The sequence below is a fragment of the Ammodytes marinus genome (genome assembly GCF_949987685.1).
Source record: "Ammodytes marinus genome assembly, chromosome: 8".
Lineage (NCBI taxonomy): Eukaryota > Metazoa > Chordata > Actinopteri > Uranoscopiformes > Ammodytidae > Ammodytes > Ammodytes marinus.
The window spans coordinates 10,833,164-10,858,096 of NC_137212.1; the positions used below are offsets into that span (position 1 = coordinate 10,833,164).

At 40.5% G+C, this 24,933-nt stretch overlaps 1 protein-coding gene across 1 annotated transcript; it reads right to left on the reverse strand.

Annotated features, from left to right (window-relative positions):
• Window positions 1–24,271, reverse strand: LOC307254270 (low-density lipoprotein receptor-like). Its single transcript, XM_080032571.1, has 13 exons — window positions 24,199–24,271; window positions 23,278–23,412; window positions 21,908–22,288; window positions 20,160–20,279; window positions 19,443–19,568; window positions 18,148–18,319; window positions 17,216–17,431; window positions 16,681–16,799; window positions 16,274–16,413; window positions 1,751–1,892; window positions 1,392–1,535; window positions 308–468; window positions 1–93 (listed from the first exon to the last, which is right to left on the reverse strand). The coding sequence occupies exons 1-13, from the start codon at window positions 24,257–24,259 to the stop codon at window positions 58–60; spliced, it is 1,953 nt and encodes a 650-aa protein (XP_079888697.1). The 5' UTR covers window positions 24,260–24,271; the 3' UTR covers window positions 1–57.
• Window positions 24,272–24,933: the final 662 nt, after the last annotated feature.

A 24,933-nucleotide genomic window follows, 5' to 3' on the forward strand; every position in this document is an offset into this window, starting at 1 on the left:
GCCACTGCAGGGTTAGGACCGTACCGTGGAGCCCCGGTCAGATCTTTCACACATTATTCATTCACTATCCAAGTCCAGCTTGAGCAGAGTGTCCTGGTGGTGAAGAAACACACAGCTATGTCAACATACTACATACAATAAGCCTTAAACGTGATGCTGGTCAAGCTGTGTTTATCTGGGAAGCTTGCGGACTTTTGATGTCTCAATCACAAAAGTGAGTCCGATTGATACTGTATTTTTTGAGGCCAGTATAATACTTATACTTGTAAGTTTAATCATCATGTAACAATATATAAGGCTGACTTGCCTTGACGAGACTTATGCCTGAACCCATGGGTGGCCCCTGGGAGATGAGCGGGTCCTGGGACTCCTTGAGCCGGATGCTCTGCTCAGTGAGTGACCTGGACGGCCTGAACTGCTCCCTCCACCACCACAGACCCATTCCAACCAGCAGCACACTGAGAACCACTGGGAAATACACAGTCACACACACACAAATTGGATCACCTTCTGGAGTCATATGTTAACACAATTGACATCAATGTGGCCTATGTGATGGTTAAAGTGGCTATTTTTAAACAGTAATGTGTTGCCTATGCCAATACAAAATACAGTTAAAGCCTCTGCAAACCTGGTCTGAAATAGAAAAAAAATCAATATACACGATATAAACGTTGTGTGTCTATTATAAAACTGACATTTTACGTCTAGACCGTGACCAGACGGTCAGGGCATGACAATATCAAATCGTCTCCATGGAAACAATCATTGTTTTCAAAGAAAGTTTGGACAGAGAACTGCCCTGATTGGTTGAAAATACTTATTGTACCATAAGAATCAATAGCCCGCCTAATCTAAACCGATTTTTTGTAAAGTTGATCAAACTAGGCGTATTTATCAATCCAAATTTAAGATATTGTCATTAGCTGTGCATACATTGTACAACCTCTTTAGGGCTGACGATTATTTTGATAATCGATTAATCTGTCGATTATTTTCTCGATTAATCGATTATTAATCGATTAGTGTTTGTCCGTAAAATGTCAGAAAATGGTGAAAAATTTTGATTAATCGTTGCAGCTCTACCTCTTGTTGTTTAATTCCAGCTCTCACTGTAGGCATACGATCTATAGACTCACGATGTATGTGCTCACAGTGTACGGTCCGATTGTCAGCAACAACACAAGTTCTGTACGGGTAAAAACAATATACGACCCGGCTGAACTCTTTTCAGATTCTTACCATTATGCTACTAAATAAAATAACTAGGATTTTGTGGATTTGGGTTTAAACTTTACAGGGGCTTTAAGCGCAGTAGGTTTTTCCAAGCATGAGATGAGGATTTGTCCCCCCCTCCTCCCCGAACAAACAGGACATATAAATATTCTTACTGATAAGGGAGAGGATTCCAGCATATGTAGGATCAGATAAAGTCGACGCAGGAACTGTTCGAGAAATGGCAGGAACCTTGCACAGCAGGTCGACAACGCACTTGTGCTGGCACATCTTCATGTTATGTCCGCATTCAGACGGCTCTAAGAACCAGGGAAATGCACAATCAGTTGAGAGGAATCAGTGACTGCATTACTGTGTCTCAAAAGGTCAGCATCACCAACAGTGTCCTGTTGTCCTCTCTTGATCTATACTTGAATGAGCCGCTGAACCTCTGACCTCCTCACAAACTTTTGAGGGCTTAACATAAACAAAAAAAAGGACACATGACATGTTGAATTCATTTGACTGCTCATACCGTTTGGTTGAAGAACAGGCTGAACGATGACCAAACCACCCGGTGAGGTGACGTTTGACAGCAGTACTTTGAGGTTGCTGCCGTTGTGTTTGTCAGCTCGGCAGATGGAGTGTGTCACTTCCTCGCTCCAGTACACAAAACCCTGAAGCAGAACGGACATAACGGAGTTTGCACTTCATTCCTTTCACTGTAGATACAGGATTGATTGTTCTATCTATATTGATATTTTATAATTTACTATTATAAACTGTTAATCAGTGAAATATCTGGAAATCAAAAGAAACATTATTGTCCCTTGAATTTGAACAGACATTTTGATGTAAATGTCAATATCAATTTCAGGTGTTCTTGCTCTAACTGAACTAGTGAACTTTTTTTTTTATTACATTTATAATTTATAGACAATAGCTAAAATGGGGAAGAAGGGGGTTTAAGTGACTTTGACAGGGTTCGTACAGCTTTTTAAGAGTACAATTCAAGCACTTTTCCAGCACTATCAAGATAACATGTCAACTTTTTCAAGGAAGACGAAGCTTTAAATATACAGTATATAAATAAATGCTTATGATTTCATACATTGCCTTATCTGTAAAATGGGAGTGTTCATATAATGTATATGGACAATCACCAATTTGCAGTATGGCCCTAAGGAGACCTTTATCAGTTTAGTTCATATGCCCAAAATGACCATCAATCAGGTTAATAACAACATGACTATACAGGTGATACTCATATTATTAGAATATCATGGAAAATGAATTGGAATTGAGGCCAGAATTCTTTCAAAAGGGGCCCAAACCACGTACTGAGTACATATCGATGATTATACTTTATATAGAGCCGACATTTCTGTATTTAAAATCCCTTTTTCATTGATTTTTATGTAATATTAAAATGCTCAGAGATTTTGAACTTGGGGTTTTCATAAGCTGTAAACCATAATAAATACAAGTATAACAAATGAAGGCTTGAAATATCTCACTTTACATGTAATGAGTATATAATATTTTAGTTTCACCTTTTAAGTTGAATTACTGAAATAAATGAACTTTTGCACGATATTCAAATTTTTCGAGTTTCATCTGTAGGCCTACTTGAGCAATGTCACATGAGATGGAGCATATTGTCACTATATCAGTGCTGCTGTGATTCAGTTGAAAATGCCATAATGATAATCAATAGGTCTAGATGTAGGAAATGGTTACTAATTAATAACTTATTTCACACACACACACACACACACACAGGCCTGCCGACACAAATGGCTGGGCCCCTGAAAACCTCCTGTCAATGGGCCCCCCTTACTCATACTTCACTTGTATCAATGTGTGTGTGTGTGTGTGTGCGCTCATCCCTAAATAAACACATACATGTATTTGTAGATAGACTAACTATCTTATTCGTATGAGCACGAGGATGAATTTCTGAATAGGTTAGCTTTTATTCAGTCCTTCATAGAGGAAAACAGCTCAACTTGTGTTTATGTCATGGGTGATTTTAATGCTGACATGTCTGATAGCAAATCTTTATTTGCAGCACACCTGCAGCAGTTTTGCAATGAGTCCAAATTATTTCTATCGAGTAAAGCTCTGTTGCCTGACACAAGTTTTACCTATGTTAGTGAAGCGTGGCACACAACTTCTTGGTTAGATCATATTGTGACCACAGCTGATGCTCATGCCTCGCTGGTAAATGTGGAGGTTTGTTATGAACTTGCCACCTCTGATCACATACCTATTGCTGCACTGCTAAATGTTGAGAATGTTCCTCTGCTGTCCAGAAATAATAATGCTGCTTCCTCAAGTAAACTGGACTGGTTAAAGCTGAGCAGAGAGGATGTGGCTGGATACTCACTGCGTACTGACAAGCAGTTAAATAATATTGCTCTGCCTCATGAGGCCCTAATGTGCTCTGATATGAATTGTAAGGACGTACAGCATGCTGAAAAACTTTGTGCCATGTATGATACTATTGTGAAATGTCTCAATGCCTCCAGTGAACCTTTTAATAAAGGTAAATGTAAGGTACGCAACATCAGACCTGGGTGGAATGAGTTTGTAGCTGAGCAGCACGCTGAGGCAAGAGAGGCCTTTAGACTCTGGTCAGAGGCAGGTAGGCCTAGACATGGGGTTTTGCTAGATATGAAAAAACGTACAAATGCTAGAGTTAAGTATGCACTCTGGTTTATTAAGAAAAATGAAAACACAATGAGAGCGGACTCGCTTGCCAGAAATTTACAGAACAACAACCCAACTGACTTTTGGAAAGAGGTCAAAGTAATGAATAATAACAAAACACCTCTTCCGTCTGACATTGAAGGTGTTAGTAGCCCAGAAAAAATTGCTGAGCTTTGGCGTGAGCACTACTGTAACCTTTTTAATTGTGTTAAAAGTAATCCAGTTAGGATCAATCGTGAACATAGTGATATCTCACCAGATATGATAGTCAGGGCAGCAGATATCTATGATGCCATTAACATGTTGGATAACAACAAAGCCTGCGGTATGGATCGTATATCTGCAGAACACCTCAAGTATGCCAGCCATAAGCTCTGCCCTTTGCTTTCCATGTGTTTTAATGGTTGTCTGGTTCATGGTGTCCTGCCAAATGCTATTATGTCTGTAATATTAGTGCCTGTGCTTAAAGACAAGGCTGGTAAGCTCAACAGTATTGACAATTATCGACCTATTGCATTAGCCAGTATCTTGTCTAAAGTTCTGGAGAGAATACTGTTGAATAAGCTAGAAATGTATATTCTTACTACTGACAATCAGTTTGGGTTCAAAAGAAAACATGGCACTGACCTGTGTATCTATGCTCTTAAAGAGATTGTGTTCAGGTACACTAGCCTGAACACATCTGTATTTCTATGTTTTATTGATGCATCAAAGGCATTTGACAGAATAAATCATGAAAAATTGTTTGTAAAACTGTTAGATAGAGGTGCCCCTAAATTTTTAGTAAGAATTTTAGTGTTTTGGTATGCCCATCAAACTTTTTGCGTTAAATGGGACAATGTTTTATCTGCTCCTTTTTGTGTAAGCAATGGTGTGCGGCAAGGAGGAATTCTGTCTCCTATGTTATTTAATGTTTATATGGATGACCTCTCTAAGCAACTTCAAGAGTGTAAGACTGGGTGTGTGGTGGGAGAGAGTATTATCAACCACCTCATCTACGCTGATGATTTGGTCATCATGTCGCCATATAGTGCCAGGCTACAGCAACTGCTTCAAGTGTGCTCTAGTTACGGCATCCAATATGACATTAAGTTCAATCCAAAGAAGAGTGTTATTATGATTGTTAAAACTAAGGAGGATCAGAAGCTAACGTTTCCTTCATTCTCACTGTCAGACTGTACTCTAGAGGTGGTTAGGAAGGTACGTTATTTAGGTCACATCATCACTGATGATCTTTGTGATGATGATGATGTCCAGCGCCAGTGCTGTAAACTTTATGCTCAGGCCAATATGTTGGCACGCAAATTTCATATGTGCACAGAAGATGTGAAAGTTAGTCTCTTCAGAGCTTACTGTACCCCATTTTACACAGCTCACCTCTGGTGTAAATATAGAACAGCTAAACTGAGGAAGCTGCAGGTAGCGTATAACGATGCCTTTAGGATCCTCCTTAAGCTTCCAAGGTGGACTAGTGCTAGCTCCTTGTTTGTGACAAGTAATGTCCCCACCTTTCATGCTGTGTTGAGGAATTTAATGTATACATTTATGTGTCGACTTCTTGAGTCAAAAAACAAAGTAATAATTGCACTCACTGACACTAAACAGAGTGATACAAGGTACTCCTCTGGGCTGTGGAAACATTGGAATCGATGCTTGTATGTATTTTAATCTGTGTTGACTTGTATTTGTATTGTATTTGTATTGTCTTTTTATATGGAACTTTGAGTCCGGAATAAAGTATTCATTTTTTATCAACTAGGGACATGCAGCGAGAGTTTGGGGAACAGTAGCTCAAGTGAGAAAAAGGACTCTTTTGTGATTATTATACTGTATATGTTTTTAAAAATAGTAGCACATTTCTGACTTACTTACCAATTTATTGTAATACCCTAAAACTCACGCAATTGCTTAATATTCAACAGATTTTTACAAAATAACATTGGTTTTCTTGAGTATTCACTAGGTTTATCACAGGAGCAGGCAACAACAAAGGACACTATTACAGACATTGCCTATGCTGCGGGCCACCCCTGAGGTGCAGTAAAGAACTGGTCAGACATCCTTATGGTGTGACACCTGGGTCTGGTTGTCTATGCAGTACGTTCAGTATGTGACATGAAACTCATGGAACATTTTTCAAATTGTACCTGGCTGCTGGCGTCAACCTGAAGACATAGACCCCGTTTCCACCTGGCATTAACATGTGGTTTTTGTGATCCGATCACATGAATACAGCTCTAACTACAGGTGAGAACACTCTCAAGACGCATTGAGATCGGATCACAAAAACCACATTCGGAGGTGGTTTACGTCGCTTGTGTCGCTTGTGTTCGCATTCATTTGGTAGTGGAAACACCAATGTGACTCCTGTCCACTTTAGGGACCTCCTACTCAACTGCTGCCCCCTGCCTGGGCGGAAATACGTTGAAAATGCATCACTGGCGTTCATGCAGCTTTTATAGAAGCCTCATGAACGAGTTGCAAATGACTACTCCTCTGTTTTCATTTCACTGCGTAAATCTGAAAACACGGAAATCGCTGCTATTGACTGGAGAGCTGCAAGGCAACGACTTCCTGTTCTTATCTGCTTAAGAATAAAAGTCAACTCGCGTTTGGGTAGTAACAGGCTTTTAATGTGAAGGCGCACAGGAAATATTCTGTTCGCATACAGTATCTTAACTTCATACAGAAAGCCGCCCGTGTATGCTACTGGTGTTGGTGACAAGAGTGTAGCAGACGTTAGAAAAGGCGCCCCGCAAACATCTTTCACCAGCCAAAGAGGTGTAATAACTTACTCGCCTAAGAGTTTTTACTTTTATATACTATCTATGATATTTCCCGCATTTGGCGAGAGCCCTCTAAGCAGTGTTGTGCATCGCGCCTCCTTGTCTAAATGAGACAGTAGCATATCTCGTCAACCTAGACTGGTAATTATCTTCGCATGTAATGCATTTTAATAGCAAATGCGATTAAAACTGTGGCACTGTACAGCCCTGTATGTTTACTTGTTTGAACCCCACCGGTTAAAAACACCAATGCAAACGGAAATGATGAACGTGTTGATTTAAATACAGCGCGGGTAAATGGAATCCGATCACAAGTAGACAGAGAAGTCACATTTGAAAATACAAGTGGGAACACACGGACTGAGAGCTGTCCACTTGTAACCAGATTCAAAAAGTCAGATGTTAATGCCAGGTGGAAACAGGGTCATAGATCAAAGACTTTGGACCTTATTGTCCCCAAAGGGAAATTCTTTAACACAAAAATGTACGTTAAGACAGTTAAACCTGTTTGTAGACTCAGGAAAACAACAGAGTAATTACCTTGTCAACTTTATAAGAATGTTTTCTGTTTTACCTGAGGGGTCCAAATACTTTTCACAATTCATAGAATAACACCCAGACACAAGTAGCAGGACGACTCAGGTAAAATAATCCAGCCAAAACTGTACAACAATATATCAAAACCAAATTTTGTAACCATATGGCACAAAAAAGTAAAGGAAATTAATACATTAAAGAACTACATTTATCTGATATGGAGACACCTGAATTAATCAAGGAAATAATTTTACTGTAGCTCAAACTTAAAAAAGCTCTTCAAGACTAGATTATTTTTTGAGAGTTCAAATTAAATGGAGGCTGGGCTGAAAGATTCTAAAATTCCTGGGAGAACAAATTGATATTTATTTTTTGATTAACACATTACTACAACTAGGTGGGAAGCCAACCAGGCTTACTGTATAAGGGGTCAAATTATAAGTTATACAAGTTCCCTGGCCAGCCTCCATTCCCCCTCAGCTCAGTTTTGTGGTACCCAGTCCACCTGCCCTGGGTAAGGGTGGGGGAGTATGTTGTGATGTCTAAAAGGCAAAGCTAATCTCTAGCGAACACTTGGCGAATGTTTGTTTATGTTTACTAACCACGTTAATGTGTCTCTCAGAGCCAGTGCCCCGCCTAGCCCGTTCCCCGAAATGTCAAAATCGTAAATATAAACAGCTAATAGCTCTGAGCCAGGCTTTTTAAAATTGGTGTTAGCGACTTTTTTTCAGCGTGCCGTGCACACAGGACGGACATGAAGCAGAGGAGTAGATATTGGCATTTTACCCAAGTTACAATATTTAAAATGTTTGTTTTGTCGTTATGGTTGTGCAAGTTTTAAATGGTTATAGTGAATATTTCTGTTAAAAATAATGTTAGGCTCAGTTAGGTTCTTGGCCTCTGAAGACCATAGGCCCCCCAAGGGCTGGGCCCTAGAAAGCTTTCCCACTTTCTACCCCTTATGGGCGGCCCTGCACACACACACACACACACACACACACACACACACACACACACACACACACACACACACACACACACACACACACACACACACACACACACACACACACACACACACACACACACACACACACACACACACACACACACACACACACACGTAAGAATAACAAAGGGCAAATACAGCCTTTGCACCCCTTTTTTCCCCGGGCTGAATTATAACAATATGTATAAATGTATGCCTGGATATTATATATTTAAATACATTCTTGAGCTTGTGTATGACCAGACATTTTCAATATTGCTAGGTTTCCAGATTACAGTTTGTGTATGTTGGTGTGTTGCCAAAAAGTGATCCTCCCAAAAAGGGCTTTCAGTCAAATAAAAAAAGGTATTTAAGCCAATATATGTCCATGATTTCAGAACGTAAATGGGACTAAGTGGGCTCTGGTCCAATAAAGCATCAGTACAAATATGGCGACATAGCGTTAACATGCTGAGACTGTGGACTGAAATCACTTGACAGCAAAGACCGTTCTCGACTTCGACAACTTCACAAAATTAAAATGTTGGATCTTGGTTCTGTAACTAATCTCACTACAGTGTGACTAATGGATTAGGTTATACAACTTGTTATGGGAGCTGCATCGAGCTAACCCCGCTGAGTGTAACATCACGTTACAATGAAGTAACCCCCAAGCTTACGTTATCTAGCTAACAACATGGATTTGGAGCAATACACTATTGAGAACTAGCTGGTCAGCTAATTGCTAACGGTGTTGAGCATCAATTTAGCATGCTATTTATTTGTATCAACAAGTCAATAACACATACAAACTCGGGATTTGGTGCAATTTACAAAAAAGAACGCGAATGAACTGTCATCCAGAGTGACATTGTCCGATAAGTTTTAACGAAAAAAAATTCTAAACTGATTTACCTTTGGCATGACTTCTAAGTGCCGATTCCAGGGTTTTTCCTGCATTCAAAAAATTTTGGCGCCCGCCAAAGGAATTTTAGCACCCCCCAAAGGAAAATCCTCAGCGCCAAAGTGTTTTTTTTTTTATATATAGATAAATAAATAAAAATCTACTTAAAACGGCTCCAAATATGTTTCCATTTCCGCGCCATTCCAGTCATATTACTTGCAATCTCAGTTGTAAAAAAAAAAATCAGGTCGGGGATAATCGTTATTAAACTATCATTGTTCCGCTCGCCGGGGCATGCAGGCTTATAAATGCAGCAAACCCTTTCAGCCGTGAGCTCCGCTCGGCCCCTCCCTCACCTGATAGTTTCGCCAACGGCTAGTCCAGAGAGTACGAGGGAGATGTTGCGCATTGCCGGGTGTTTTGAAAAACTTCTAGATGACGAGAATAAAGGTAAAACTAATTGTGTTGTCTGAAAACACTTCAGACTCACAACAAACTAAAATAATGTGCAAGATTTGTCACGCGCGGACACGCGAGTAACATGACATACGCGACCGAGAGACAGAGAGAGAGAAAAAGAAAAGTGATATAGGCCTACGACCTGATCTGCACCTTTAAACATCCCGACCAATTTGTTTATTCACTTTAAGTCGAGTCATAGTGGTCTATGACCAAGCAATCAATGAATAAAAACACAGGAAGTTTAAAGCTCCTTAACTCCTGCCACCACAACTGTCAACACTACAATGCAACTGCCTATCCAGCCAGCTCCATGACATAAATACATCATGCCCTTACATTCAATGCTAGCAAAAGACGTGCCCTATCAACACCATTTACAACTGGTTATTTTTATTTTGACATAGTTTTATTAAATTATTAAAAATATGTTTCACTTATTTAGCCTATGTCTATTCTCCCTGTTTTCAGTTCAATTAGGCCTTTGTTTAAAGTCCAAAGTCATGGTGTTTTTAGAAAAAAACCTTGTTAAAAGTAAAATAAATGCATAATGTTCTTAAATCAATGATTAACTGTCTTTAATAATAGTGATAACACAATGTGATTACTCAAAATAATCATGATTATGATTTTTTCATAATCGAGCAGCCCTAACTTCTTCCATGGTTTAGATCAATTAAAGTATTAAACAGGTAGGCCTAGTCATTATTAGTATTTTGACTTCATATCTACAGGTTGTTTATTGTGATTTCATAAGTGTCAGTGAGCTCCATGGTAACGCAGTGATTGACAGGCTGACTGAAATGCTCTTGAGCTGGACAGAAACTCCCCTCTCCCAACCCAACACCCCTCTTAAAATACACAAACCGTTTGCCTTTACTGTCGCGACCCCAAAAAAAGTCGGTCGCGTACTGACCCCCCAAAGGCCCATTCTGAGCCAGGAAAAACCCTGCCATTGTGTAGCCTGCTACAGCTGGAGGTACTTTTTGCAGCCGTACAGTAGCCTATGCCTGCCGGTTATTAGGGCCTCGTCATAACCAAATGGAAACGGATATCTGGTATGGTAATCGGGAGCAATAGGTCCATGAGCAGCGACTCGTGGTTCTGGATAATTCCTGGAGCGATCGCCAGGTGTGGCGCGTGCGCCAGGAAAGAAAACAAGGGGAGCAACTGCACTCGTGCATACAAGACGGTGGCGAAGAAAACATTGCGACAGATTTTTTTTAAATTTACATAATAAAAAATGTTGTTGAATTACGACACTGGTCAATAAAGAGAAAATCCAGCATTTTCCAGCACAGTGTTCAGATTTCAAACACATTTCAAACCTTGAAAACACTCGATTGAAAATCAAGCATTTTCCAGACTTTCAAGCATCTGTACGAACCCTGCTTTGAACATAGCATGGTTGATGGTCAACGGCAGGATGGATCCATGCTTTCATGTTGTTTATGCGAAATTCTGACCCTAGCATCTGAACTTGGCAACTGAAATCGAGGCTCATCAGACCAGGCAGGATTTTTCCAATTTTCTATTGTCCAATTTTGCTGAGCCTGTGTGAATTGTAGCCTCAGTTTCTTGTTCTTAGCTGACAGGAGTGGCACCCGGTGGGGTCTTCTGCTGCTGTAGCCCATCTGCTTCAAGGTTGGTCGTGTTGTGCGTTCAGAGATGGTATTCTGCATACCCTGGTTGTAACGAGTGGTTATTTGAGTTACTTTTGCCTTTCTATCATCTCAAACCAGCCTGCACATCTTCCTCTGACATCAACAAGGCATTTTCGACTACACAACTGCCGCTCACTGGATATTTTTTCTTTTTCGGACCATTTTCCGTAAACCCTAGAGATGGTTTGGAGTGAAAATCCCAGTAGATCAGCAGTTTCTGAAATACTCATACCAGCCTGTCTGGCACCCTCGACATTGCAATGTTCAATGTCACTTAAACACCCTTTCTTCCCCATTCTGTTGCTCGATTTTAACTTCAATAAGTTGTCCTCTCAAATTATATCATTTGCAGCATACAAAAAACTGAAATTGCTGATCAGATTCTGAACATAGACAGACAATATGCTAATTCACCTTCATCTGAACTTTACAAAGAACGTTTAAAACTTCAGACAGAATTCAACCTTCTTTCCTCTCGTCAAGTTGCTGACCAGTTGCTTAGGAGCAGAAGTACTTTTTACGAGCATGGAATCAGAATCAGAATCAAATTTATTTGTCATTGCACCGTTACCGAGCAACGAAATTACATTCCAGTTCACACTCCACCAAGAAACATACAGACAATGACAATAACATGGGTGGACAGGAGAGAGTGTAACTGTAATGGTGACAAGATTGGTAAACTCCTGGCCAATCAACTGCGCGGATTTAGAGCGAAGCAACTCATCCCTGGAATACGGACAGACAGTGGGTGTACAACATCAGATCAGAAATTGATAAACGAAAAGTTCAAAACATTCTATTAAAATTTGTATAGTTCTGATTGTACAGTAGACGTAACGGTGATGGAAACCTTTTTCAGTAACCTAAACATGCCTTCCCTTTCTCAAGACCTGAGACATAGCCTTGAGGCACCTATTACTCAGAAGGAAATTATTGCAGCAATAACATCTATGCAATCAGGCAAATCTCCTGGTCCAGACGGACTTCCATCTGACTTTTTTAAGACATTTTCAGCCGAATTATCGCCTTTTTTATGTTCAGTATTCTCAGACTCATTTGACTAAGGTAAACTCCCGCCTTCGTTCTACCAGGCCTGTATTTCCCTGTTGTTAAAAAAGGATAAAGATCCTCTAGATTGTGCATCATACCGACCAATTTCACTATTAAATACGGATGTGAAGATACTTGCTAAAATTCTCGCCCATAGATTGGAGGATGCTCTCCCCTCTATCATATCCCCTGACCAAACTGGGTTTATGAAGGGACGCCAATCATTTTATAATACCCGCCGGCTAATGAACATTTTATATTCCCCCAGAAATATTGAATCAGAATGCCTCGCTTCTATGGATGCTGAAAAAGCATTTGATAGAGTAGAATGGAATTATTAGTTTTTCACCCTGGAAAAATTCGGTTTGGGTCCTGTTTTCACTTCTTGGGTTAAATTATTATATGCATGCCATTGCCCTTCTGCCTCAGTATTAACAAACAGCCGTTACTGAAGTAGTTTTGATCTGCACCGTGGGACCCGGCAGGGTTGTCCTTTGAGCCCGCTCCTTTTTGCTATTGCAATCGAACCACTTGCAATTGCCATTCGCAGTAACAAACAGATTCAGGGGATATGGAGAGGAGGAATTGAACATAAGGTATCATTATACGCCGATGACTTACTTTTGTTTGTCGCCAAGCCAGCCACCTCTTTACCGGAGGCACTTTCTGTGTTGGAGGTCTTTAGTCAGTTTTCTGGCTATAAACTTAACTTGAGTAAGAGCGAACTCTTTCCGATTAATAAAGAAGCTCTCAAACTTGATTATACAGCTCTCCCTCTCAAAGTGGTGACAGATCATCTGAGTTACCTTGGGGTATGTTTTACCAGAAATTTTAAAAACCTATTTAAATCGAACTTCCTCAAATGATTGGATCAGGCGAAGCAAATATTATCGAAGTGGTCTCCTCTGGCTTTCTCTCTTATAGGTAGAATAAATTCAATTAAAATGACATTACTCCCAAAGTTCCTATATCTATTCCAATGTCTCCCCATCTTTCTCCCCAAATCCTTTTTTCAGGCCCTCGACTCTTTAAAGAGGACCTATGATGCTTTTTGACTTTTATGACCTATAAACGTTGTTATGATGATTCATAGTCATGCTTAACCATACTAAATTATCAAATAATTACTTACATGCATTTCGACGTATTCCCTGCTGACCGTCTGGGGTGTCTGTGCAGAGCACTAAACACTATTCTAGCCAGTCGAGAAGTCACGTCTTCAAAGCGGTCTACCCTTTCATAATTCGTGACGTCGCATAAAAATTTGTGACGTGACCACGCGGATGTTTCCATGTATGGTAATGCTGTCACTTCCCTGTTCGCGTCTGCCTCGCGCCCTTATAGGTCCATGCTCGCGCTTCCCGCCACTGAAAGTGTTCCGGAAGGAAGGTAACCAATCACAACGGAGTGGGGTTTGCAGGAGGGGGGGAGGGTAGCGGAGATGGCCGATGCACAGGCGGAGGGAGCGGAGATTGCCGAAGCACACACACTCAAGTGTTGACAGGACGTGCTGGATCGCCAAAATAAGAGAAAGAGCTTCCCGAAAATCTACATAGTTTTTTGTGATGTGATTCGTGTCAGGTTGCTCTATAGCAGTGTAAAAAAAGAAATTAAGACCAGAAAAGTAGTATAATAGGTCCTCTTTAATGATAAATTATATTTGGAATGGTAAACACCCTCGGTTACGGAAAGCTTTTCTTCAAAGACCCAAACAAACAGGTGGAATAGCCCTCCCTAATTTCCAATACTATTACTGGGCTGCTAATATCCGTTCTTTAGTGTATTGGGTGCATTTTCACCTTGACGACTCAGCCCCAGTCTGGGTAACAATGGAGTCCAGCGCTATTAGCCCATTGTCTCTATCTGCCCTCTTATGCGCCGCACTTCCACTCTCTTCGGCTATTCCCAACAGTAGTCCCGTGATTAAGCACTCCCTTCGAATCTGGACCCAATTTAGGAAGAATTTGGGAATGCAGAATTCTTCACTTTTCAGCCCAATTGCAGCTAATCTTTTGTTTACTCCCTCGACGGTGGATGGTGCATTCAAGATCTGGCATAAAAAAGGCTTAAAATGCATCGATGATTTATTTATTAATGATCTATTTGCTAGTTTTTCTCAATTGACAAAACATTTTGGTATCGAAAAGACTAATTTTTTCCGATTTCTGCAAATCAGGCATTTTACGCAGAAGTTAATTCCCCAATTCCCTTATAAACCGCCAGCCAATCATGTCGATTTGTTTCTTTCTGTAAACCCCACATTAAAAGGCTCAATTTCTGTGTTTTTCAACCTTATTTCGAAGTTGCATAGCCCCTCATTAGCAGCTATAAGAACCCTGTGGGGGCAGGACCTAGGTTCTGCCTTCACAGATCACATGTGGGATTCAGTCCTGGATCGGATACACTCTACCTCTATGTGCGCCTGACATGCTCTTGTGCAATTTAAAGTAGTACATCTTATCCACATATCTAAAACTAAATTAGCTCGTATGTTCCCCGATGTAGATCCGACCTGTGATAGTTGTAAGAGCGCACCGGCATCACTCTTTCACATGTACTGGTTGTGTCCCACCTTGACTGAGTTCTGGACATCAGTTTTTCAAACAATTTCTGAAGTACTTCAGCCTCAAATTAAGCCAAACCCTTTCACTGCAATTTTTGGCATTGCTCCAAATTCGGGCTTACCTAAAGTGAAGCTGAGGGTACTAGCCTTCACCTCATTACTTGCTCGTAGGGCTATCCTACTCAAGTGGAAAGATCCTGCTCCTCCTTCCCACTCACATTGGATTCGAGACATTATGGCATGTATGAATTTAGAGAAAATACGTTATACTACCCAGGGATCCGAGAATAAATTTGACAGAATTTGGCGCCCCTTCCTAAATTATTTTAAAAAACCAACAACAACTATAGAAGAGTAGCTACCTCCCCCCCTCTTTTATTTGATTTAATTTTATTTCTTTATGTGTTTTTTTTTTTTTTTTTTTTTTCATATTGATTGTTTATTTCTGTTTCTTGTAGTGTATATTTCGTGTTGTTGGGTGTGAGGGTGGGATGTGGGTGGGGTATGTTTCGGGAAAAAAAAGGGGAAAACATTTGTATTCATTGTGCTACAATTTCGTTACTAACATTTAATAAAAAAAACTTTGAAAGAAAGAACAAGTTGTCCTCTCCAGGTCTACATGCCTAAATGCATTGAGTTGCTGCCATGTGATTGGCTGATAAGTTATATGTGTTAACAAGAAATTGAACTGCTCTACATGTTGTTGTAGGTTCACTAAACCCGCTGCACATTAACATTTATCTGATATATAAACGGCCCAGACTTTGTAATTAATGAATCTATTGCTATTTATCACAGATAAAATTCAAATCAATAAAATCTGTTCCACTTTCATGTAGCCCAAAAAGTTATTCCCACGTATCTTTATGGGACAGTGTCAGACCTAAATGCAAATTCTGAGTAGGACTATAGTGTTTAAACAAAGTATAATATACTGTATATTTAGTGTTTAAATCCGTAAGGGAGAGTGAGTGGCAAAATAATGTAATAATTTAGCAATTGTCTGACAGCACTTGACTCTTGCCTTGTTATGCAGCAATAGTTTTGCTTTCAGCAGCGATATCTTTTTTAAATTCTTCAAAGCTGACAACCTGTTCTTCCTAAGGGAAGTAAGCGGCACTCACACAAACACAGGGTTGAAAGCTCTAAACTGGGTTTCCAGATTAAACAGTATACTGTGTTCATTTGCATTTATAAAATTCTTAGAATACTTTCTGGTAGTTGAGGTCTTTGCTTTGTTAATAATGGTATAGAGTATCAAACAACCATTTCAAAAAACTGTTAATTCCAGCAAAAATGTACTAAAAGCCTTATTAACGAAAGACTGGGTGACAGGATTGGGTACAGCAGTCTAAAGTGTTTCGTCATAGAGCTGTGAAACGGTTGTTTTACCTCAAACAGAGCCAGTCCGAAGGGCCGGTCCAGGTAGCCGTTAGACTCTACCACTGCTTTACGATGACGGCCGTCTAGATCTACTCTGGAGATACTTCTCGTTCCCTGGTCAGCCCAGTACAGCAGCTGGCGTGGCATATCTAGGGGGGAAAATCACACCAAAACAAGACCTGCATTATGTACAGCAACACTGAGGCCACTTTACTTCTGCTGGAAGGGCAAAAGATACATATATAAAAATGTTTTACTTATTTATTTTAAAAAGGGAGCCAAGGGGTTTTCCACATTTGAAACTAAACTTAAGAATTTCGAAAGATCATGCAGATTTTAAATACCTTCTGCAAGTTCCACAGAGATCTTGAACTCTCTCATTAATTGCTTATCCATCTACTATATTCAGAACATACCCAGAGAGAGGCCGACAGGGTGGCGTATTGAGCTGGTGACCAGAGCCGTCCTGTTCCGACCTTCCAAACTAGACCTCTCAATCTTTGGGGCGCTGCCACACTGAGCCCAAAAGAGAAGCCTGAGAAAACAGTTATTCAGAGTGTGCTTTTTATTATCTTCAAGATGTCAAAACAAAGGTTGCTTTTGCTTTGCTTTTACAAATAAACAGATATGTGAAATGAATAGGCCCAAGCCCACATGTATTTGAGTTTAGGTTTTGACATGTATTTGAGTTGATTAAAAAAATATATATATAAAATAAAATAGCTCTCTTCATTGAGCAGCTGCCAGCTATACATAAAGTTCTCACTGTAAGTGTAATCGAGTTATCTCATAAAAACCTGCAGGATCTGTCATTTGAAGAGGAGGAGGTAACAATATATAATAATTTCTAAATTTCTTTGCAAGACCTGCTGACGTGAGTACAATAAACCTCTTTGACGATGCTGTTAACCATTAATCTAATAGGTGTGGTAAACGCCTGGGCCCTCTTACCCTTGAAGTGGATCAACAGCTACTGCAGATGGTTGGTCCAGTCTGGTGATAAGCGGACGCTGTGCCGAACCGTCCAGCAGGCCGACGCTAACAGAACCGCTCTCCATACTGGTCCAGTAGAGGAGCTGGTGGATCCAGTCCACAGCCAGGCCTGACACTGAACCTTCCACTTTCAGCACCAAAACCCAATGGTGTGGACTTCCATCCATGGAGACCCTGACAAATATGCAGGTGGAAAGGAAAAGCAATAATAAAAAGGTGGGGATTTGTGGATGTTAACATAACATTTCATTTCATTTATTTATTTACGGCTCACGGCCATAGCACATGGCATGGAGCCCATCAAATCAAATCATTAGAAAACAAAACAATGGTGCACGGCAAGGACAAAAACAAAAACATTATTTAAACAATGGCACCGGGATTACCATCCACCCTCGAAATTATCCCTGAAAAATTGGCAGAGGGTGGAAACTAGAATTCCTGATGGTTTTATCTTATATTTTCAAACTGATAGACACGATACCTGAAAGCTGTTCATATGTTAATTTGGACAAAAAAAAATACTTCCTATTTTTCACTTTCCGTAAATGTTATCTTGCGCATAACATGCTCTCAGGAATACAGATGAAAAGGGCTAAAGGAGCATCTGATATTACTTGCATAACACTCCAAGAACATTGTGCATTGTGGGTAATGTAGCCACCAGGTTTTGACCTTTAAAAAAAAGTTAAATAATAAAAAAAATATGATTTCTCTAAATAAAAAAATATTATTTAAACTGTCCGACAGTGTTATTAATACTACACTAAATTGTGGAGTATAACTTCAAAACCCTGACATATCCAAACACAGACACCATCATGGATTTGAGACGTGTACGGTGTTCTATTAACACTGTGGGTTGTTGTCTGCAGAAGTGGACAAGTTACCTGTATATGGAGCCTCGTCCTTGCCGAGCCCAGTACAGTGTGCGGTTAGTGGCCAGTACTGCCACTTGTCCTGGCCCTGACAAATGTTGAGCTAGTTCACTGTACTCATTGCCAAAGATGCTCAATCGTCGCATTCCTTTAGAAGAGGTGAAAACCAGTTGAGCCACATTTCCTGGGAAAACAGGATTTCATTATTATAAAAATTATAAAATGTCATGACGCATTACACACATACGTGGATAGCATCAGAGGTACAAATATTTAACCCTGACACACTCAAAGATTGTTTTGGACATATTTATCCATGCTTGTTCTCACATGTATCAAGTGACAATGATACATGTTATTTTGGCAAATGGAAGCTGCCGAACCTGTCAGCCAAGGCAAGGCTAATGTAAAACAGGGGGGGTTATCAGTGGAAGTGGACACATGTATTTGGCACCTGTACCAAAAGTCAGGTATCATATCAGTTTTACATAGAAAAATCCAATGATACCCAACATACTATTATTTGCTTATACAATGGGAAGGACAACACCCATATCAATTCACAATCAAATTTAAACAAAGGCTTGATCAACAAGCGATACTGTTCCCACCATGAAGCGTTCGCATAGAGTGCAGAGTGACCTGAAGCACGAAGAGAAATGTAATGCCATTAAGTGCATCCCGAGTAAGCGGAAATATTTGGTACCTGCCCATCCTGCGTCACATAGACTTAGACAACAGAAATGGGTGCAGTGCACTGGAATGTCAGGAAATGCAGACTTGCAAGAAGTTCTGGCATTGCAGGTATTGCGTAACTCCTTCCAATAGCTCCAAACCCACACTATAACTAGTAACTTCAGTGATAATAGAAAAAGTCAGACAAGAAACTGACGTGTTGATCCGTTTATCAAGTTGGGGACATGGAGACAAACAGCTCAATCAGTCCCAGTCTGGTATCCAAGTTAATGTTTATCATAAGCTGGACAGAGGTTTTACCCAGGAGAAATTGCATGTAGTTGAAGTTTATTATTTTGGGAATATTTTAGTTTTGAACCAAAACAGGGCAGTTATCCATTTTTGTAGACATACTGTATGTGTCAACAGAAATGTTCCTGTAGTCTCTGGCCAAAAAACTGTGATATGAATGTTATCCTTATGCCCTACAAATACAAATACAAATACAAAAAATAAAAAGCAGGAAGTCTGGGATCACACCGAGGATCTCTGTGGTGAAGTTAAACACCATCTAAAACATCTATGTTGTCCGCGGCTGGTTACTAGATACATAGATGTTTTATTTTGCTCACCATTGGCCTGGCACTCTCCTGTTACTGGATTCATCTGGTAGTCTTTGTGGCAGTCGCAGGTGAGGCTGTTGTTTGTGTGAACGCACAGCTGATCACACACATCACTCTCCAGGCACATGTCCACATCTAAGATTATAAGGACGCACGCATAGGTGAAGAGTAGTTTTCAATGGAACATAATAGGAATGTGTTCGAAAATAGTGCACATGTAAGCCCAGCTGCTGTTTAAATATAGCAAACATGGTTTACGGTCTATTTGATGCGTAAATATGATGCAAGATAATAATAATAATACATTTTATTTATATAGCGCTTTTCTCTCACTCAGAGCGCTTTACAAAACACAACAATAAACAAACAAAAAGAACATGTAGAGTTGATGGGGCTTGGGTTGGTGGGTGAACTAGGGGTAGGCGGAGGAGAAGAGATGGGTCTTGAGGTGGGACTGGAAGATGGTGAGGGACTCAGAGTCACAGATATGTTGGGGGAGGCTGTTCCTGCCCTGGAGAAAGCTCCGTCGCCAAGGCTGCGGAGTTTTGATGTGTGGAAATTAAACCAACCCGTTTAATAGCCAACCCAAAAATCCTCCATCACATACAGTGAGGGCGTTTTGTGTGATCGGTCAGGAGTGGACAAAGCTTTTATAACCGGTGATGTAAAACTCAAATGCAGAAGCTGTTAGCAGGGTTGGAGCCGCTCCGTCAGGCTGCCACTCACCCTCACACTGGCTGTCATCCACCAGCCTCATGTTGTCAGGGCAGACACAGAGAAAACCTTGCTGATGGTCCACACACGTGTGAGAGCAGCCTCCATTGTTGACCAGACACTCGTTCTGACCTGCAAAAACAAACATTAGCAGTGGGCGAAGACAGGCAGGTAATGAAGCAGTTCAGGTGTTATGGAAGCCCAGGTTGCTTTGATAGAGGCCTTCAGCTCCTCTGTATTGTTGGGTCTGGTCTCATCTTCCTCTTGACAATAACCCATAGATTCTCTATGGAGTTCAGGTCAGGAGAATTGTCTGGCCATTCAAGTAATACCATGGTCAGCTAACCAGTTACTAGTAGTTTCTAGCACTGTAGACAGGTGTCAAGTATTGCTGGAAAAGGAAATCAGCATCTCCATAAAGCTTGTCAACAGACGGAAGCATGAAGTGCTCTAAAATCTCCTGGTAGACGGCTGTGTTGACTTTGGACTTGATAACACAGTGGACCAACACCAGCAGATGACATGGTGCCCCAAATCATCACTGACTATTGAAACTTGACAGTGCTCTTCAAGCAACTTGGATTTTGTGCCTCTCCACTCTTCCTCTAGACTGTGGGACCTTGATTTCCAAATGAAAAGCAACATTTTATTTGGATCAGTGATGATTTGAGGTATCAAGTCATTTGCTGCTGTTGGTCCACTGTGTTAACAAGTCCAAAGTCACCACAGCCATCTACCAGAAGATTTTAGAGCACTTCATGCTTCTGTCTGCTGACAAGATTTATGGAAATGCTGATTTCCTTTTCCAGCAAGACTTGGCACCTGCCCACAGTGCCAGAAACCACTAGTAACTGGTTGACTGACCATTGTATTACTGTACTGGATTGGCCAGGCAACTCTCCTGACCTGAACTCCATAGAGAATCTATGGGTTATTGTCAAGAGGAAGATGAGACACACCAGACCCAACACTACAGATGAGCTGAAGGCCTCTATCAAAGCAACCTGGGCTTCATAACACCTCAGCAGTGCCACAGGCTGATCGTCACCATGCTATGCCGCATTAATGCAATAATTCCTGCAAAATAATAAGACCCCAGACCAACTATATATGAATTAATTTTTTGATTGGCCTTATGGAATATTGGAATATTTTAATATTTTGAGATGCTGGATTTTTGATCTTCATGAGCTGCAAGCCGGAAAAATGCCTGAAATATATCACTATGTCTAATACATCTAGAAAATATGGAACTTTTACTTTTTGAATGAAATTACTGAAATAAATCAACTATTTGGTCATATTCTAATTTATTGAGCAGCACCTGTACATAGATTTATTAGAAAACTTCTTGAATGGCAGTGGCAAATGATAGAGGACGCACATTAGTTGATGACCCTGGCACACAGATAGAAGAAGCCTGAGGGTCTGTGTACCAAGATGCCAGAAAGACTTTGCAGCAGAGGCCTGTAAAGGCACTTCTCCATAGTGGCTTTACAGCCCTCTGCTGGCTGGTGAGTAAAACCTCAGTATTAAAGCCCTTTAATGTGGCCATTCATTGTCATGATGAAACAGAAAAGCCCTTTCCCCTAAACTGTTGCCACAAGGTCGGAGGGGTTTATGTGCTGTAGAATTAAAATGTACTTTATTCGGGACAACCTTAGACCAAAGGCATGTGGACAGTGTCTGCTATACTTGCTGGTGCACTCCACTGATTTTTCTCAAAATGTCTTCTTTCAAGGGCACATCGCATCACTCACCACAGTTCTCCTCGTCACTGCCATCGGAGCAGTCTGTGGAGCCGTCACACCTCCAGGTCTGACGGACGCACTGCCCGTCTCCACACTGAAATTCAGACATGGCACATGTGGGAGAAGTGTGCGGGCGTGGGCGAGGCAGGCCACACAACTCCTCAGACTCGTCCCTCCTGTCTCTGCAGTCTGCCTGTCCGTCACACAGCCTCTCCCTGGACAGACAGGCATCCGGCGGCCCGCAGGAGAACAACCCCGCCGCGCTGCAGTTCAGGCAGGGAGACTCGTCGCTGCCGTCGCCACAGTCGTCCACGCCGTCGCATAGCAAATGCAGGGATAAGCAGCGTCTACTGCGGCAGGCAAATTCACCTTTCTCACACCACTGGCCATCTGTGAATGGGAGAAGAGTCACAATATCAGCAATAATTAAGCCTGTTAAGAGTCTTGGAGTTAAGAGGCGCCACCACAAAGATAATATGAAGGGCTTCGACATAAGAATGTTTACGGCAAATAATTCAGGTTTCAGTTTGTAATACCGGTATATGTGATGTTTCAGAGAAACTCATAAGAGCAACAAAAAAAGTTTAATAGTTTGTGACGTTACAAAATATTTAACTTTTGTTGGTCTTTTGAGTTTTTTTCAATTAGTCAACCTGGCTGAAATTTCATTGCATCATTTCCTCCTTTATTTGATCCACTTGCTCTATTGCCATTTGTCCCACAGTAAAACCAGAGCTTCTCATGTGTCTCTAACCTCTAAGCAACACTGTCAATATTCAAACCAGCTGGCATTACTCCCAGTCCCAACATCAATGTTAATGTTTAATCACTTTCAATCCTTTTAAAATACTTCGGCCTCTAGGTTTATTTCCAATGCAAAACAGTATGCAGATTGTGGGACATGCTGAACCACCAAATCCCTCTGGAATTTGCAGTCTCTAATAAGAATTATGAAATAATACTCTGAAGTGGTAATTCTCATGCACAGTGCAAGATAATGAGTGGATTTTGAGGCGGCGCATAAAGATTGACATTAGTTTAATCAAATCAAGGCTTTGTTAGGAAGTTTCACATTTACCAGTGCAAAAAAAGGTGGAATAAAAATAACTTTGCTTTTAAAGCCAGTTATAATCAGCTGATTGTATGTTGAACAACAAGTGTAAGTAAACGGGCATAGGTATTAAACACAGTTATTAACTGAACCCGTTGACATCCAATGTGTTGTTAAAGCCACAGCCAGCATGGATTTGGCTTTGTATGTGGATATAGTGCACTTCATATCTGTTTTAGAGGTGTATGTTGCCCAAAAGAAACCCTAAAGCCAGCGTGCATGTGTATCGTTTGGGATGGGGATCCTGCTGTCTACACACTGCACTCACCACAGCGGTGTTCATCTGATCCGTCCTCACAGTGTGTGTGTCCATCGCACACACTCAGTCTTGGGATGCATGAGCCGTCGCCACACCTGAACTCCAGCGGCTCGTGGCAGGCGGGCAGAGAGTGACCTGCAGCACCTGAAACAAATGCAGACAGTTTACAATCATTGTGCATAATGTCAGTGAGGTGAGATGACAAGTCAAAATCATAATAGAGGACTAAATACTATCATGTCATCAATAGGGATGGGGGGATACTATAGATTATTGTGAACACTGATTATTCTATTTAAACACATAGCATATGGCAATGCCAAACAAGCTAATTATTTAAAAATAAAATTCTTACAGCAAAACTTTCATCTTCTCAGTTTTTTGTCAGAGTTATTTTGTAAACTACACTATGCTATGTCATTTGATGACATAAAGCATACAACTTTTCCATAAATGGACCAAACAAACTTTTCCCCAGCATATTCTGTGTCATAAAACGACGAAAACTGCATACAATCAAAATGCATTCCCATCAAACCAAAGTATGCCATCAATTATCTCATCTTTTTGTTTTACTATATTCAATTCGAGCAAGTGTATTATTCACCTTGCTCAGTATGAACCGCAAAGGAGGAGGAGTCAAATGACATCCATGTGTTTTTATTTTTCTAGTTTTCTGTAATTTCAGTATAATTATTCAATGTATCTGATGCAACTCAGCTTCCCGCAACGTTAGCCTATATATATGTGTTAACCAACAGTAAAGCAAGAAAAACATAAACAAGTCAAAGAGCAAAATCGCTGCTGTTTTCATGGTAAACAGACTTCATTCAAACCGACCGGGGGCTCTCTGCTCCTCGGTATTCTGATAACGTTTTAAAACGAGCAGCTCTCTCAATACAACCCCACGCAACAATTCAAACATCTTACCCCAAACACAGCAACACTTCAGAGTTGCAATCAAAAGAAATAACCCTCCAAGGTGTCCCATACTCAACGAATGTCCTCCACCACGGCACCACGGCTGCAGCGCAGACGGCGCGGAAATATGACGTAACATACCGAACTACCCATGGAACTACCATATGTCATAAGATATCTATAAGCAGCAAAATGTATGTCTGCAGTTAGAAATACACTCTTGCTGAATCGTCAATGTATTAGATTAGATTATAGTATTGTCATTACACAGTAACAATGCAAAGCAATTTATTGTCTTGAGGTTAGCGTGTTTTTATCATTTCAAATATTTTATGTGATGATTATTCAGGATAGCTGTTTTTTTCTTAAACAAACACACTGACTTGTTCCTTTAGACAGAGCTAGAGTCTCACTTGTTGTTATCTGTTACTATGACTATACTATTACTGAGGTGGTTAGGGACAATTATGCCCAATGTTAAATGTTACATAATATCAGTAAATTAATTACACAACTAAAAAGGCAAAAACAATGCGCCTTAAATCACTCACAGGTCCCAATTATGTTACATGAACATATTGTTACATTATTGAAAAATTAGATGCTAACATTTTTTTTTTAGATTTTTGATTGCAGTGAGAACTGTAAACATTTTTAACATAAACATACTCCCCCATGGCTTTGAATATTTGAGACTTTTAACAGATTGATTAAAACAGTTTAACACCAACTAAAGCCTTCTTT